The sequence below is a fragment of the Oculina patagonica genome, chromosome 6, assembly GCF_052425735.1.
Source record: "Oculina patagonica isolate OP01 chromosome 6, crgOcupat, whole genome shotgun sequence".
Lineage (NCBI taxonomy): Eukaryota > Metazoa > Cnidaria > Anthozoa > Scleractinia > Oculinidae > Oculina > Oculina patagonica.
Window position 1 is genome coordinate 35,871,798 of NC_135763.1, and position 17,746 is coordinate 35,889,543.

The window sequence follows — 17,746 nt, forward strand, 5'->3', positions numbered from 1 at the left end:
GACAGCTTAATGACGATAGTTTTTGAGCTACGAAAGGCAACTGGAAGACGACTATTATGTCTATTACGAACCCAGAAACAAAGGCTTTACAACACAACGCCATCCGAGGAGGTGAAAACACGCCAAGAACAATAACAGTCGCCTTACAGTTGCCCTCCATGGCTCAAATAGGCCTGTGCTTAAGCTCTCTAACTGGCCACGCCTTCCTTGTATCAGACGACGGTCAGAGGCCTTTTTCAATCACTGCAGAAGTATAAATGGGTATCGGTTAACTGTAGGTTTATGCTGACAGAATGCTGATAACCTGCGTTGGCCTGGTACCGATAAATCACACGTGCGGTTGTCAGTTAGCTTCATCTTTGGTTGAGACGTTTGGGAAACCATTTTTAAGGAATGATCATAAACCTAAGCGAATGACGACCGAACAATTGATGGACTAAATCAAAAGGCACGCTGTTAGCCCTCTGGGTGCTTGAAACATCAGTCACTCAGATTAATAGGGCGCACCGATCGAACTGAACAGTTTAACTGACTTTTAATAGAAGCTGTTCTTTTTTTGTTGTCAGGTACTTCTAGCAGAAAAGTTAACGAGTTGAAAGGTCCAAAAGAAGACGTCAAGTTAGATGAAGAGAAAGCCAGCAAACCTACTCACCTCAGCGGAATTTTTGAGAAACCGAGCGACAACAACAGCGTTAAAGATGACACAACTCTAAATGACTGCAGCGTGATCGTCGAAGATCATTCTTTAGGATCTGGAAGCGCTTCGAGACATCAATACGGCAAATCTGACGAAGCCCGAGCTGAGACGATTGCTCAAGAAATCCAAAGCAACCAGCCAATGGAAGGCGGGAATTATTATGAGAGAGGTCATGTGACCGCTGGAGGACGTCATAGTAGAAGTGACCAATCAGCTAACAAGAAATTACCGAGTCGGCTTCCGCCATGGAAGAGACAGATCCTTGTCAATCGCATGGTCAAAGAGAAAGCGCGCGAAAAAGTCGAGCGAGAAAAGGTTTGAGCAACATGAATTTTAATTACTATAAAAAGTGTCATCCCAAAATACGAACTGGTTAGGCCGTGCCAACATATTTTTCGTTGTTCTATTTTTTTATTCTATCTAACATAAACTACAGTGAAAGAAGGAGTAAAGAAGACAGCTACTATCTTCAAAAGAATTGGGAAGTCAATGATTATAAATGAGTGACCATCCTTAAAATATATAGCCTGCGAGAGCAGACGGCTTTTTCGGCTCGAGTTTCACCCGCCGAAAAAAGCGGTCTGCTCTCGCAGGCCACTAAATATAGAGATATGAGACACAAAACAAGTTCTGAAGTCGACAAATTGAAAACCAAAATTCTCTAAGGGACTGGTCAATAAGTACAGGGGGGGGTGGGCCGGAGCAGAAAGGGGGTGGGTCATCAGTTTTTGAGCCCTCAAAAAGGGGTGGGTTATGTAATTTTGATCTACACGTAGGGGTGGGTCATCATATTTATTCACTGACTTTGAGCTGCTATAGTTCCAAGAAAAGTTGTATTCAAAAGTATATAAAATTGTAAATTTCTCCATGTGAGCAGTTTTAAATGAATTTCTAGCGATTTCAGAAGGCCCAAATATAAATATTTCCCGGGGGAGCATGCCCCCTGACCCCCCTAGATGGCTTGTGATCATAACATCAGTTTTACCTGTCTCTCTTCAACATGCATAAGAAGTATAGGAAGTGATAAATTTAACCTTCTTTGGTGTGATAAGAAATGAAAAAAGATGTACATGGAACAGCAGTGTCCATCAGGGAAAATGTCTATGTAGGGAATTCCACTTTAAAAGCTGAAGTTTAATAAAAAACCTCTAAACCCTAACAGATGATAAAGAAATAATGATTGGTCCCTTGATTTTTTTTTAGCAAAGGGGGTGGGTCGTGTAATTTTCAACCCCCTATCAGGGGTGGGTCAGTCAGTTTTGAGCCAGAAGGAAGGGGTGGGTCAAATTTTTGAGCCACCACTTTTCCAATTGCTCCGGCCCACCACCCCCCCCCCCCCCTGGTACTTATTGACCAGTCCCTAAAGCATATGAAATACGTAGTACCCACCGTTAGAACAATAAAATGCCTGCGTTACTGTCACTCATTTTATGCAACTACCTTTTGTTGTACAGGTGTAACCGTGGCGTTCACGAAAGAGTGTTTCTTTTGGTGGCAAGAAACTAAAGGGCCCAGGATTAATATACTTTTTAGGGGGCCCTATTTCCTGAATGTTACATTAATCGTACGATTAACATGATTTCACTGTGTACTGCTTTTTAGAAAGAAATAGAACAGAGGAAATGGATCGGTGTTCCTATATGGAAAATTCCATTACTTACAAAGAGAGAAGATGAAAGGTTTGTATAACTTCATTGTGGATATTTCGGTATCGCAAGTTGAAAGATTTGACTGAAATTGTTAAAGTTTGTTGTTCGCTATCGATCTGAGGCCCCACACTGACCCGAGTAAATTTGAAAACGGAGAAATTAGAAAACGTCACGTAAAATGTTTTCCGTCCACATTAACCCCGGTAAATTTGAAAACGATACCCAATTTGGAAAGCGTTTTTTAAAATAACCGTTTTCGGTGACCAAAAACGCCGTTTCAGTGTGGACGGTTGGCCTATCCGGGTAAAAAATAGATGCGTTTTCAAATTTACCCGGGTCATTGGGGACGGGGCCTGAATCTTCTTAATCGTATTCAAACCCTTTTCGGGGTTCTTAGGAAATTATTTTTTAGATTTCTGTTTTCGTTGTGGTTACCTTTGATTCGTTTGGTTTTGTACCGTTAAAAAAATTACTTGGATGTTGTTAACAAAAGAGGGACGTGAAGGGGAAAATGGGTACAGTCTATATTTTTCACTGGGGAGATGATACAACTGTATTCGAGTCGCAGGGACTGGAAATCACAAACAAAAATGGGAATGGGACTAAAAGGGTAAAAAGATAAGCAAAAAAATGGGAAGACGTTTAAACGCAGAGGGTCACGCGCCGTTAGGAAGACTATGGCACAATTCTTTGCCGGATCTCACGTAGCTTGGAGATTCACGTACTAGAACTCATTTGAGGGTTTAAGACAACTATTTTAAAATACACGGCTAGTACGACGGCGCTTGGTTTGGGCAAGTATAATTGGTTTTGGCCAAAACCAATTACACTTGCCCAAACCAAGCGCCGTCGTACTAGCCGTGTATTTTTAAATAACGAGGAAATGGAATTTAGGCTGGGAAATTGGACTACCCCCCGCCCCCTTCAGGACCCTCCCATAAAGCTGTCGATTTGCATTTACGGTGATTTTGTTCCTGGGAAAAAAGAGTACTGGTGGGCCGTAAAGTCAAGAGTGTTTTTGTCTCTTTTCACCGACTAGGTTGAAAGAAGAGCAGCGCTGGATCGGCATGCCAGAATGGAAAAAGAACCTGCTCAGAAAAAGAGGCACTGATCGTCTTTATCGCGACTATCACGCAATCAATACTGGATATCCCATCAGGCGCAGAGTGTCATGGCACTTACCAGAGCTGTCCACTGCTGATGACGAGGGCGATGATGTTACGCGGCCGAGAGCAATTTCGTCGCTAGAATAGAGTCTGGGGCGAGATAATTGACCATAGCCCTTAACGCTTCTCTTAGCCGGCATATCCTTGGCACGAAAAACGAAGGTCTCTGGGAACACAAGATTTCCAGTCCTACATTCTAGGACTTCCGGTCTTCATGTATGCAGTCATGATGTTTCAAAAGAATGTATGAGAAAGTCATTGCGGTTTTTACTTCCGTTAAAAAATTCATTGTTTCAAACAGTAATTAAATCCAAAAAAAATTCGAATTAATTCAAAAATCGCATGTCCCCAGAGCCTTTCGTTTCTCATGCCAAGACTTCGCCGGCTAAGAAAAGCGATAAGGGCTATGGGGACAAGAATGTCTGCTAGAGGAGATGCATGCACATGACTTGCACACAGTAAAATCCCGATTTTTCAAACCCGGTCTCGAACCTCCAGGGAAAAGGAAAATTGCTTCAAGGAATCGGGAGGTTTTTAAAGAAAGCAAGGATAAAATTACAGGGAAGTACTACCCAAGGGAAACGAACATTTTAAAATTGGTTTGAGCAATTCTTGGGAGTTTCGAGAAACTGAGGGTTCTACCGTACCGTAGATGTCTTAGTAAGAACGTTCAATAGCTGTCCGGAAAATGAGTTATGTAACACGTGGATTTCGTGTAGCCCTGCTCAATAATCACACAATACACTACCCCACGAGCATTGAGCTTCAATCACGACACCACAAGCATTGAGCTTTTATCACGCAGTATACGAAATCACAAGCATCGAGCTTAAATTATCGTGTTTAAATAAAGGATTTGGTGATGATGATAAATGTGACCCATGTATTTACTTGCTTGTTTTTTATTTGAATTGGATATATCAACTTCAAAACAACAACTTCAAACAGTGTTTGTTTGTTTCTTTCTTTGTTTGATGGCCCACTGGCTCGGAAAAGACACTGCGCACGTACCAGCAAACTGGTAGGCAACAGTTCTGGTTGGCTTAAAGATGAATTCCAGTCCGTACTGCGCAATCTCGGTTGCAATGTTTATGTGAGCCTCACACGAAGGAATGTTTACAAGCAAAACTAAAAATTCCGCGACAAACTTACCTTTTTCTTCATTATTAACGCCAGATATCCTTGCAGAACAAATAATAACGAGTAGAAGAACCTTGACGCTATTTCAAACCAACGTTTCAGCTTATCGGAAATTCTTGAACGAAACGAACTGTAATGGCGGACTAAAAAACTTCATGAATGCTGTCACCGAAGTGTAACGTTTCAACGAATTCAAAACAAAAACGAAAACAAACCCCGAGTCTGCGCAGTACGACTGGAAATCAGCTTTAATAGCTACTAGCGCAAAAGATAATTTAAAATGTAAAACGCGCCAGAGATAAAAAAAAAAACGAGATACACAGAGATAGAGACTAACTCATACCATGAAAAGAAAACGGGTTGAGGCAAAGCTGATTTTCCGCCACCAGACTCTGCAGCCTCGTGGCTTGAATGTGGACTTTTTTTTTTAATCTCCTCTAGTGTTCACTCTAAAGCCTGGTTTTCACTGGCCACGCAAGCATAAGCGCAAGCACAAGCGTAAGCATAAGAGCTCTTATTTCATAGTGAAAACGGCTTCGACGCAAGCATAAGCACAAGCACAAGGATCAAAATTTTTCCTTTTCTTGTGCTTGCGCTTGTGCTTGCGTTAGTGTGAAAACAAAACAGCGCATAAGCACAAGAGAATTGTTTACGTCTGGCCGCGTCTAGCCAATTAAAGCACTCGTTCCAGCATGTGAAAAAAGTCACAGAGGCCGCGGTTGATTTTGATAAACGTTTTCTGAGGTTGTTCGGAGGAGTGGGTACAAAAGCACAAAAGACACAAGCGTGGGCTCGAGATGACGAAAGAAATAAAGATAAATTCTTTTTAAAAAAATATCTATAACCCCAAATGTTTCGTTTTCCTCCGTTTTGTAGTCGCTTTCGCTTTCTTCATCTGATCACAAGAGTAGAACAAACAACAACACTCGGCACCTGAGAGTTTCTGCCGCAATATTTGCCGACAGTACGAAGTTGAGAATGGAGCCTTCTAACTTGTAAACATAATATTCTAATGCTAATGTGCTTATGCTTATGTCGACGTTCGTTTTCACTTGGCACAAACTACTTATGTTTGCGTTTGTGCTTGCGCTTGTGCTTGCGTCGCTAGTGAAAACCAGGCTTAACAAACGCGCGTGCACGTGGCGTACGTTTTAATTAATCGGGCGTGGCCGATTTATAGTTTACCCTTTGGTCGTCCTAGAGCATAGTCTCCTGGCGCGGCCAAAAAGATGGGGATAGCTTGGGGTTGCTACAAAACCGCTACGGGTGACGCATACCGCAATGGTTTTCATTTTAGTTTTGACAGGAAATCGTTGCAGGCACACTTGGTCGACTTTTGGGTTAATGTGTAATCAGGTTGTGTTTTTTTGCTTCGGCGGAAGGACAGAGAAAAAAGCTTACGGGGCAAAGTACAGTATGGGGCCCATTTCTCGGCCACTTTTGACGTAAACTGGTATTTCTTACCTCAGAAGAACCGCAGGAACTTGAAATTTCTCCCAGAGCTAGCTACATTATTCAGCTTTTTGGTTAAAGCTATCGACCGGTCAAAAATTAATTTTCCCGAGCAATAATAAAAATAAAAGCTCCATTTGTGGGCCCAGTTCTCGGCCACCTTGGCCCAGTTCTCGGCCACTAAAAAGCTTGTGCGTAATTATCTGTAAAAAAAATGCTCAATTAATTTTCACAGTCATAAAATCACTCTGTAAACCTATTTATGTTATATCGATCCCAAATTATTTTTATGAGGCTTTGTTTTACTTTAGAAAAGAAGGATTTTAACGCGCCTAGTTGCCTATGTGCAGGTTCTAGCAACGCATTGTGTGACCCGTGCATTTAGATGGTTTATTTTGCAGTGAAAAGGTCTTGAAAGATTTAGGTGTTGTAGAAATAATAGACAAGACAAGAGTCGGCTCAAAACTTAGAGATAAGATTGAACTTTATTTTTAAAACATTTATTTCTTTCATTCTGGCAGCAGCAGATGAAATTATATTAAAAACCAAGCGCTAAGCTGTGATAGCGAGCAGGGTGGCCGAGAACTGGCAAATACGCAAACGTCGCAAGAAAAAATTTCGAAGTAAATTAAGACCAAAAAATACAACGGTTCAACGAAAAGTTAACTAAAGCAGAAAGCTGAATTATTCTACGTTTCACATGCCAAAAATTAGCTCGTATGGTGGGGGCTTTTGGATAAATTACGAATTTAACTACATCCATGAATTTTAAGGAGCCGTAAACAAACAAATTTTTCGAGAATGCAAATTCACCTACCTCCGCGTAAACTCGACGTGTGAGCTTTCTATATCGAATTGAACGATCAAACTCAAGATACTTAAAGCACATGAATCAGTCTATCGTTTGAAGGAAATACCTTTTTCTTTTGATTCAACTGGAGTGTGAAAAAACGCGTTAAACACAAAGTGGCCGAGAACTGGACCCGGCCGAGAACTGGGCCCCATACTGTACTGATAATCATCATTGTGAAATTGCACTTACTTTGACAAGTTAAAGTTATTTTTGTAAATGAAAAAGGTAACGTCATTGATGTCACGCAGTGTTTTTTTTAGCAAACTAGATGGTTTGCTGGTTTCTGACTATGAATGGGGGTGTGATCTTGCGGTATATTTTTTGAGCCTGACTCCGCCGTAAAACTTTTTTTTTATTTAGCAAGAACTGTGTCGATTTTCATTTCTGAACAATTGGTCGTCAAGTCGTTTGTCACAAAGAGTAGAATGTTTTTACAGCATGTTTTGGAATTATTTTAGATTTGGTTAGTAAGACGCTTCTGAAGACCTGAGCAAAACATTGGGAATGTACAGTATTAATAGGAACTTGAATGGAATTTTTCACAAGTTGGATAAAGGTATCAACTGAAAAAAATGGACTTCAAAATGAGAACTTGGATTTTGTTGTAATTAAATTTTATCGCGGATTGGATGCATAATATCACGGCTTTGAAAGTCTTCAAATAATTAGAAAGGTTCCTTTCTTCCTTTTGATCTTATTGTTATTTTCATTTATTGATTATTCGAAAGTGGTTTTCGTTGATACGAAAAAAAAAACGGGTTTTCACTGAATTGCTTGAAGTATTTTTAGACGTGATAATATTGGCTTAATCAAATTACATTGTGCACGAAATATTTGTTATTCTTTTGTCTTGAAACTTTGAGGAAATTGAAATTTTTGTTTGACAGTAGTGTATGAAAGGCATTTTATAGAACTGAATAAAAAATAAGAAACATTGATAAAGGTTATTTCAAAGATTTATTTTGCCTGATTTTGAAGGGTTTCAGGAGTTTTAAAGAGTGCTGGTAAACGGCTGTATGTTGTTTGTGATTACGGATCTTATTTAGTTTCGAACGCTCTAATTTTTGAAAGGTTAAAACAGGTTAAAACCGGGCGGTTTCATGAGTTTTTTGGGTAGAAAGGTACGGTGGTGGTCAAAAAAAATGTTTAGAAAGGAATGACTGTAGTAGCACGTAAGTCGGAGGTTTGCGTGAGTCACGGGGTATAGTATGCGTGAGCTGGATTTCCGGCGTCATAACGGCATGTTTTGTTAATCGGGCGTGGCCGATTTATAGTTTACCCTTTGGTCGTCCTAGACGATAGTCTCCTGTCGGCTAAAAATTACGGGGATAGCCTGGACCAATCGGTTTCATTTCAGTTTTGACAGTAAATCGTTGTAGGAATACTGGGTCGACTTTTGGGCTAATCTGCAATCTGGTTCTCTTCTTTGCTTCGGCGGGAGGACAGAGGAAAAAGCTTAAGGGGTAAAGTACTAATAATCACCATTGTGAAACTGTAGTTGCTTTGACAAGTTGAAGCTATTTTTGTAAATAAAAGGGGTAACGTCATTGATGTCACGCAATGTTTTTGTGGGAAACTTTTGAAACTAGACGCTTTGCAGGTTTCTACAAATAGCAGTGTGATCTGGCGGTACATTTTTTTGAGGCGGACTCCACTTTAAAACTATTTTTTATATATTTAGCAAGAAGTATGTCGATTTTCATTTCCGCACAGTTGGACGTCAAAGTCGCCTGTCACAAAGATTAGAATGTTTGCACAACTTGGTTTGGATATATTTTAGATTTGACTAGTGACGTTAGTAAGACACTTCTCAAGACATCAGCAAAACATTGGCAGTGTACAGTATTGGTGTGAACTTGAATGAATTTTTTACGTGATCAGTAAAGCTATCGAATAAAAAGATGACTTGAAAATGAAAACTTCGAATAATTATAATTAAATACCAATTGAATTTTAGATGAGAAATTCCGGAAGTGACATCTGTGTTTAAAATAGGAATTTTTGTACAACTTAAAGTTCCGAAAAAAAGACCACATGTTTGGTAAAGATCACAGACAAACATGATCAGGAAAACAAAACAGGCCAATTGGTTTAATTCACGAAAATACAACTTTCTTGAGAATGAGTTTGTAAACAAGACAATGAAATCGAATTACATTTCACACGAAATTTGCATACATTTGAACTTGCAAAAAAGAAGTATCTCTGCCGAGACATAATAGCGTCAGACCTTACATTAATAATTATTGTATTCTGATCTGATTGTTATTTTTTATGCATAACTATTTGAAAGTGGTTCTCATCGATGAAAACAAAACGGTTTTTCATTCACTGCTTGAAGTATTTATAGACGTGAAAACATTCGCTTAATCAAATTACATTCTGCACGAAATATTTTGTATCCATTTGTCTCGAAACTTTGAGGAAATTGAAATCTTTGTGGACAGTACTGCATAAAAGCAGTTTATAGAATTGAATAAAAAGATAAGAACCATATTGATAAAGGAAATTTTAAAACTTTATTTTGGTTCATTTTGACGAAATTCAGGATTTTCAAAGACTGCCAGTAAACGGCTGTATGGTAGCGGGCAGAAGTCGGTTCGTTCTGAATTTTTCAATACGGTATATACAAGTTACAGGTCAATAAACAGACCCTCTGTACAGTAAAAAACGTTTTGGGAACAAACCATTGTGAACTCATTTTCTATGTTGATCAGAAAAAATCCTTAGTACGACATGGGGCTTGTTATCAAGTTTGTTAGTACGTTAATACTGCAAGGTGTATAACCTCAGAGAATTATTATCAGTGTGTTTTGTTTTATTAGCGGTTTATACTCCAAGGTCTTGGAATGGGAGATCAAAATTAAGGCAAATTTCTGATATTATCTGATTGCTTGGCACAGATTAGTACGATACTGAATTGGTTAGGAAATTTAAACAAACATTAAATTGAATGAGAGTAGAAAGGGAGGGACAGGTGGGGGTGAAAGGCTAAGGAGATGGAAAGGGAGGGAGAATTAAAATCCATGCTTGGTTATATCACGCAACCTTTGACTTCTGTTGTTTTCTCACAAGAACAAAAATTAAGATGGGGTTCTACCTGAATTTGAATGGAACTTTAAGAGATTTAAAGAAGGGACTGAAGAAAAGAATGGAAACACCTTCAAACAGTTGACCCCCTCGCAAGAGCACTCCGGGTTGTCAGGAGACTGTTTGGTGTCCGTCCACCAATTTTTAACTTCAAATTCAAATTTTAAAATCACATTAAATCTTCAATATTTCTTATTTGTCTACATTTTACTAATCCTTTGAGAAAAACTATCGCCTCCCAGACATCCCCCAAAATCGTTCAAAAATTAACAAAATACTGCAAAACAAATATATATGGGATAAGTAAAGCTTTTTTGGATTCCTTGAAACGCGGCTGAAATGGTTTTCAGTGTTTTCCAGCCCTTATACTTTGGGTCAGTACTACTATTCTTCACCAGTTTCTATTACAGTAATGGTATGAAACAAATACCTAATCATTGGTCAATAAGTTGTGATCATTTTCTTGACAATAGTACCTGATTAGGAGTTGTATACTGTTCCATTAAAGTGTAAGGACTGGAAAATACTGAAATGCGTCAGCCACCTAAAGCGTTGGAAAACTTGGTCTTCAGGTAAAACCCCGCCTTTATTAAAAGGCTGCACTTTGCTAAGTGTTACAAAATTATATTTTCTAGACGTCTAGTTCAATCGTTTATTTGTATTGTGCGAAATATGTTTTTATAAATTGAGACCATTTATGTCATTAAGTAATAATGCAATCTTGAAAACATTCCAGATTTTCATTATTAAATAGAAACACGAAAAATTCAAATTTGGGAAAACAAGCCTGTCAAAATGACGTTGCCATGGTGATTTCAAGTTACTGGCACAATAACTAATCCTACCAAATTATTGCGAGATAAATTTTCGATAAACGCGCAAAGTCTGGCAGCGTTTGGTTGAATCTTGAAAAAGTTATAAGCGTAAAAAGTCAGCGAGGGCCTCAAAAGCCCCCCCCCCCCCCCCGGCCTGAATAGGTTTAAGTGACTGTTTTTGCAGTGATTTTTACTGTACTGTACCCTGCCTTTCAAGTCAAAACAGATAGCTAATTATTAAGCGCCCGATTTTAAGCTTCTCAAGCTTCTCAAGCTTCTTGTTGGCAAATACATTGATCAGGCGCACGTGCTGTTTTCCAACATACTGGCATTTACATTTTCCACTGAAGAAGGGGAAGTAACCCCGAAACGTCTGGAAACATTTTTCTATCTCTGGCGCGTTATACATTTTACATTTTAAATTATCTTTTGCACTAATTATATGCGCTACACATGTACAGTCACACGAAATTTCGTTTTCGAGATTTCAATGTTACCTTAATAGCTACTATACAGCTAAATCAGAGGCTCCTTTAGTGGGGGAAGGCGGAAAACACGGGGGGAGGAGGGCGAAAAGCACGAAAAAAGAAAAATAGGGGGAGCAGGGGAACGACAATTTCCCAACCCGTACGAAACACAAGAGAGGCCTCTGCGGAGGAGAGAGTGTCCGGTGTAAACCGCGAATACAGCTACCTCGCATCGCTCGCATTCGCCCCACCACCACCCCCGTCAAGAGTGCAAGAGTACGAATCTACGATAAATATTAGTGACTGTTTTCTATTCCAACGTTTAACTTCATATCTGTTGACGCGCTCAAGTTCTCAGTTCTTGTTAAATCCGCTGTGATATCGCTGAGCGAGCCAGGTTTAGTCCAGCTTTGCCGGGCATGATGCTAGGGCAACTTTGATGCTAACTCCGTGTGAGTAGATGCCAAGAGTCCCTTCAAACACTGTACATTTCTCTACTTGAAAATTGTAAGTGGAACCCTCTTCAAGCTCTTCAACACACAGAGGTTCTACCCACATCCAGTAATCTGTGTAGCGGGGGGAAATCTCAGGCCCAGTGATTCCAGTCCAGACTCTTTTGCCGATGCGCTTTTGCAACTCCAGCACATCGCTTAAAGTTTTCCTTATCGTAGCGACAAGAGGATCTTGCTCTTCTATGTGCAATACGTCTCGCACGTTTTCCGTTTGTGGCATAGAAAAATTTGCCATTCTGCAAGTCGCCATAAATCGTTTACCTTTCAGCGGATGGTAAATGCTAGTAAGGCGGCCCGCGATCGTATCAGCCATTTTCAACTGATTTCCCTTCGCTTTCCTTCGATCGTTGCAAACAGGTAAACGCAAACAATTGAAACAGAGAATGAGAAAGATAAGCAAAATTTCTAATTTGCTCTGCATCAGCTGTTTTTCGCCGAGAAGCAGTGCATCATATTACACTGTTTACCTGACCCTAGTCACGCAATACAAGACATGTCGACGTGACACAACAGTCACGTTGGCATATCAGGAACGAGCCCGAGGTTGTGAGCATTACTGGATTTTCAGGGCTTTAAACGGGTGAGGTTAAATATCTGAACTGAATCAATCAGTAGGCCCCTTGAGTTAATTGGCGCATTTGAACTATTCGTTACTAACCGGACGGCCCTTGGGCCAGCCCAGTTCCTAATGCTAAAGGTTTTGTTTTTAACCGGCTGGCCTGTGGCAATCCTTTTTTATGTTTTTCAGTATGTCGGTAATTCCCTCCCCCGTATCTAGGAAAGGGAGGTGAGGGGTGGCCTGGACATAGTTGGTCGGGGTAGGGTGAGTGGGGTCAGTGTCTGAGGAAAAACAGAAGGGAGAAAGCTGACGAGCCTGCAGTCATCAGAGGACAGCAAAGGGAGGGAGGGGGTGGAATGCACGACAGAAAAAAAAACGGTAGAGTGTTCGATGGCTGCGGCTATCAAAATATTTGTGTGTCTCTCTTGACTGTTTCTCCAAGGCTTTCATTCATACCTGTCCAGTGATTTTCAAAGAGGACGGCTGACAAACACACAGGTATAAGCTTTTTTCATTTGAGCGATATACATTTCAGTCTTTTTGGTGTTGTAGGACGTTTTCTGTTTCTAAAAGTTGTGAATAAAATCGAGTTTGAATTTTGGAAGATCCTCTTCGCTATGCTTAGGCTTCTACGCTACAGAAAATTCACTTGATCAGACTTCCACAGTTTTGCTCGGTTTGGACTGTCTAAGACGCAGGCTATGGACTTGCGGCCCATACAAATTCTCGTGTTATTCATAAATTCGCAAATATTCATAATTTCATTTTCATTCACGAGTTGGCTTGAGCGAGACTGATATATTTCTTTATTAAAAACTAGCAATGGTATATTGCAATTCCTGATGAGTTTTGATTGGTTAACAGGCAATGGTATATGAGCTCATATACCATTAACCACAAATATGGTAGCCGATACGCGTCAACGAAAACAGCCTGGGAGCTCAAATATTCCCGGCGTATCCGATCGAACAAAATCGAACCAAACATCAATCGAACCCAATCGAACACCAATCGTTCGATTGAGTTCGGTAATCGAACAAAATCGAACATCTATTTTGCTGTGAGTTCGATTTTCGAACCAATCGAACACAATCGAACTCAATCCGATTTGATTTTGTTCGGAATTCGTCTTTTGATAAGTAAAACACGCAGGTCTAATCAGGGGGACAGTTCACCGTACAAAATGTCCGCAATATTAACAAACAGGAGTTTGGTAATCGAACGCTCGATTGAGTACGATTGTCGACTGTTCGGTAATCGAACATTCGATTTTGTTCGATTGTCGACTGTTCGGTAATCGAACGTTCGATTTTGTTCGATTGACCAAATTTTATTGTAAGTTCGATTATGTTCGATTACCGAACCCAATCGAACGATTGGTGTTCGATTGGGTTCGATTGGATACGCCGGGAATATTGCAATTCTTTGGGCGTTTTTAATAAAAACAACTATTCCACTCGCGCTTTTTGGATATTAGATCGTTATAGCCAACCCGGCGCTATGCGCCTTGTTGGCTATCTACCACCTCATATCCAACGCGCGCTCGTGGAAAAATTGTTAAGCAAATACGATGCTTGCAGTCAGCCTTGCGACCGCGCTTGTTACTACGAATTCTCTGTTGCTTCTTAGAATTAATTAGCCTAACGTGACACTTAGGACAGGAAAAATATAAGCTACAGGAATGATGATTAATAGTGCAGTGAGTAGTGAAATAATTGAAATTGAATGATAATTTCAAATAGACGTCGATTGTAGCCTTTCTCCGATCCTGTTTCCCAATGGAATTAGTAATCTGCAGAGTGTTAGCAAGTTATGTTATTAAAATCAGAACTCGACAGCTGTGGAAACATTAAAAACAATTTCGCCACTATCTCGAACTCAGTTCTGGCAGGCCAGAACATGAGCATATCAGGCGCCTTTGGCAGCCACTATCCATCCATGTATATGATCTCGTCCCACACCCAACCCATGGATATATGGGAAAAGGCCAGACCACAACGCCGGGAACTCCGTGCCCTACTCTTTACGATAAGTGTGTGGGTTCTTTAACGTCCCCTGCTGACCATAACACTGAAGATGCACGGGAGACGGGGCCTACGGCTTATCGTTCTTATCAAGTCCTTAAGAATGGGTTGATCTCCCTGCTTTTTAGCGCTAATAATCGAATATTACAGCAGTCACTAACTGTACGAAGGCGGTATAAACCACTTGCCCTAAGGAGAAAACTTGCAAACAAAAGAGCAATCGAAAGAGAAACTGGTTCGCTTTACGTTCGACAGTCATTTATTTTTCGCACGCTCGACAGACTCTGCGAAAAAATCGGGACTTCTCGTAGTGAAGTTAATGAAGGACGCAAAGCGTGAACTCTACCTTCAGTTTTATTAAACGAAAATCATCATTTCTCTTTTTTTTTCTATAGCTAATGAAAACGAAAAACGCAAAAGGATTAAAAAATTTAACATACCTTTTGCCGAATTAAAAGCGGCTTATAAGGGATATAAACGCGCTCGTTGCTTTCTAAAGGCACAAGACTGACGTTAGGCACCTCACAAATTGTAAAATATAAAACTGAAATGTCTGAAATTAAAAGTACAAGTCAATGTGAACAAGTCACTTAACTAAAGCAGTCAAAGGCCGCCACACAGCAAACTAGAGTGCTCATGAACACATACTTTCAATTCCCCGGCAGCACATTCAACAGCATATTATAACGCTCCTCGGCCTGAAGCTCTCACCCTCATCTGCTAGCTGTCCGCTTGCTATAAAAAAGTCTTGCTTGTATTTGGTACACTGAAGTAATCGATAGAAGGTAAAACACTAAGTATAAAGAATAGTTTTTCAATTGTTGATTATCTACGTTGGGTTTACGTTGACTCAGTGTTGTATTCACACTTAAAACGAAAGTCGTTAGACCGAGCTTACCAAGATAAAATACTATGCTACTGACCCGGGGCTACTGATTTGGCGGCCTCGCAAACTTCACAGCTAGACTTTACTTATACATTCTCCATAGCTAAAAGATGCATGTCTCTACGATTCTCTTAAGCATATGAAATACGTAGTATCCACCGTTAGAACAATAAAATGCCTGCGTTACTGTCACTCATTTTATGCAACTACCTTTTGTTGTACAGGTGTAACCGTGGCGTTCACGAAAGAGTGTTTCTTTTGGTGGCAAATAACTAGAGAAGTCCCAGGATTAATATACTTTTATGGGGGTTTTCTGAATGTTACATTAAAAGTACGATTAACATGATTTCACTGTGTACTGCTTTTTAGAAAGAAATAGAACAGAGGAAGTGGATCGGTGTTCCTTTATGGAAAATTCCATTACTTACTAAGAGAGAAGATGAAAGGTTTGTATAACTTCATTGTGGATTTTTCCGTATCAGATGTTGAAAGTTTTTCGTTCGCTATCGATCTGAATCTTCTTTAATCGTATCCAATTCCTCTTTTTGTTACCGTACTTAGAAATGTTTTTTTTTTTTTTTTTAAATTTCTGTTTTCGTTGTGGTTACCTTTGATTCGTTTGGTCTTGTACCTTTAAAACAAATTACTTGAATGTTGTTGCCAAAATAGGTACGTCAAGGGGAGAATGGGTACTGCCATTTGCTTTTTTTTACTGGGAAGATGATGCAACTGTATTTGAGTCGCAGGAACTGGGAATCACAAAAAAAAAATGTGAATGGGACTGAGAGGGGTAAAAAGATAAGCAAGGAAATGGGGAGACGTTTAAATGCAGAGGGCCGCACGACGTAAGGAAGACTATGGCACAATTCTTTGTCGGATCTCACGTAGCTTGGAGATGCACGTACTAGAACTCATTTGAACTCATTTAATTGGTTTTGGCCAAAACCTATTAAACTTGCCCCAAACCAAGTGCTGTGATACTAGCCGTGCATTTTTAAAAATGAGGAAATGGAATTTAGGCTGGAAAATGGGATTACCCCCGCCCCCTTCTGGACCCTCCCATAAAGCTGTAGATTTACATTGATGGAGCCCTTCCTCGCTTACTGGTGGGCCGTAAAGACAAGAGTGTTTTTGTCTCTTTTCATCGACTAGATTGAAAGGAGAGCAGCGCTGGATTGGCATGCCAGAATGGAAGAAAAACCTGCTCAGGAAAAGAGGCACTGATCGTCTTTATCGCGACTATCATGCAATCAATACTGGGTATCCCATCAGGCGCAGAGTGTCCTGGCACTTACCAGAGATGTCCACTGCTGATGACGAGGGCGATCATGTAACGCGGCCGAGAGCAATTTCGTCGCTAGAATAGAGTCTGGGGCGAGATAATAGATAATTGACTTCATAGCAGTTTACTATATTAGAGGAAATGCACACATACAGTAAAATTTCGAGTTTAATTTTCAAACCCCAGTTTCGAACATCCAGGGGAAAAGAAAATATTATTTATTGCTTCGAGGAATCGGGAACTTCGAGAAAGTGGGGGTTAAATTACTGAGAAGTTCTACCCAAGGGAAACGAGCATTGGTTTGAGAAATCGGGTGTTTTGAGAAAACGCGGGTTCGATAAATCAGGAATCTTCTGTAGATGTCTATCTGTCCGGAAAACGAGTTATGTAACACGTGGGTTTGGTGTAGCCCTGCTCAATAATTACACCGTAACGACCCCACCAGCGTTAAACTAAAATCATTGACCTTATAAAATCACGACCCCACAAGCATTGAGCTTAAAAAGATTTTATCGTGTTTAAATAAAGGAATAAATGTAACCCATGCATTTACTTGCTTGTTTTTTATTCGAATTTCATATAACGACTTCAAACAGTGTTAACTTTGCTTGCTTGTTTGTTTGTTTGTTTTGTTTAGTAACCGTGTTTTCTAAATGGCCCACTGGCTCGGAAAGGAAACTGCACCAGCAAACTGGAAGGCAACAGTTCTGGTTGGCTTAATAGCTACTATACAGCTAAATAATGTGTTATTATTTGCAAGGTCGTCCCGCAAATGCTAAGCACGCTTGCTACAAACATTACAAAATGTTTCCCGGTGTGGACTGCGAATACAGCCGGCTCGCATCGCTCGAGGTCGGTTTGTCGAAACTGCATCAACCCACCCCTCCCACCACCACCACCGGCCCCTCAAGAGTGCAAGAGTACAAACCTATTTGCGATAAAATAGAAATCTTAGTGACTGTTTTCAATTCCGACGTTTAACTTCATATTTGCTGACGCGCTAATTTCTCAGCACTTGTTAAATCCGCTGTGATATCGCTGAGCAAGCCAGGTTTAGTCCAGCTTTGCCGGGCACGATGTTAAGGCAACTTTGATGCTTACTCCATGCGAGTAGATGCCAAGAGTCCCTTCGAATACTGTACATTTTTCTACTT

At 40.2% G+C, this 17,746-nt stretch overlaps 1 protein-coding gene across 2 annotated transcripts in view; it reads left to right on the plus strand.

The window, feature by feature from the left end:
- The window catches only part of LOC144657244 (uncharacterized), a 36,251-nt gene extending 19,119 nt beyond the window's left edge, over positions 1 to 17,132 (plus strand). The window contains exons 7-9 of one of the 2 annotated variants that reach the window (XM_078517559.1): positions 567 to 1,012; positions 15,680 to 15,756; positions 16,463 to 17,132. In XM_078517559.1, the coding sequence (XP_078373685.1) occupies positions 567 to 1,012; positions 15,680 to 15,756; positions 16,463 to 16,676 (737 nt within the window). In that variant the 3' untranslated portion in view covers positions 16,677 to 17,132. Of the gene's footprint in view, positions 1 to 566; positions 1,013 to 2,299; positions 2,377 to 3,385; positions 4,366 to 15,679; positions 15,757 to 16,462 lie in introns of those variants that run through there. The other variant, XM_078517558.1, reaches the window with a different exon arrangement.
- Positions 17,133 to 17,746: the final 614 nt, after the last annotated feature.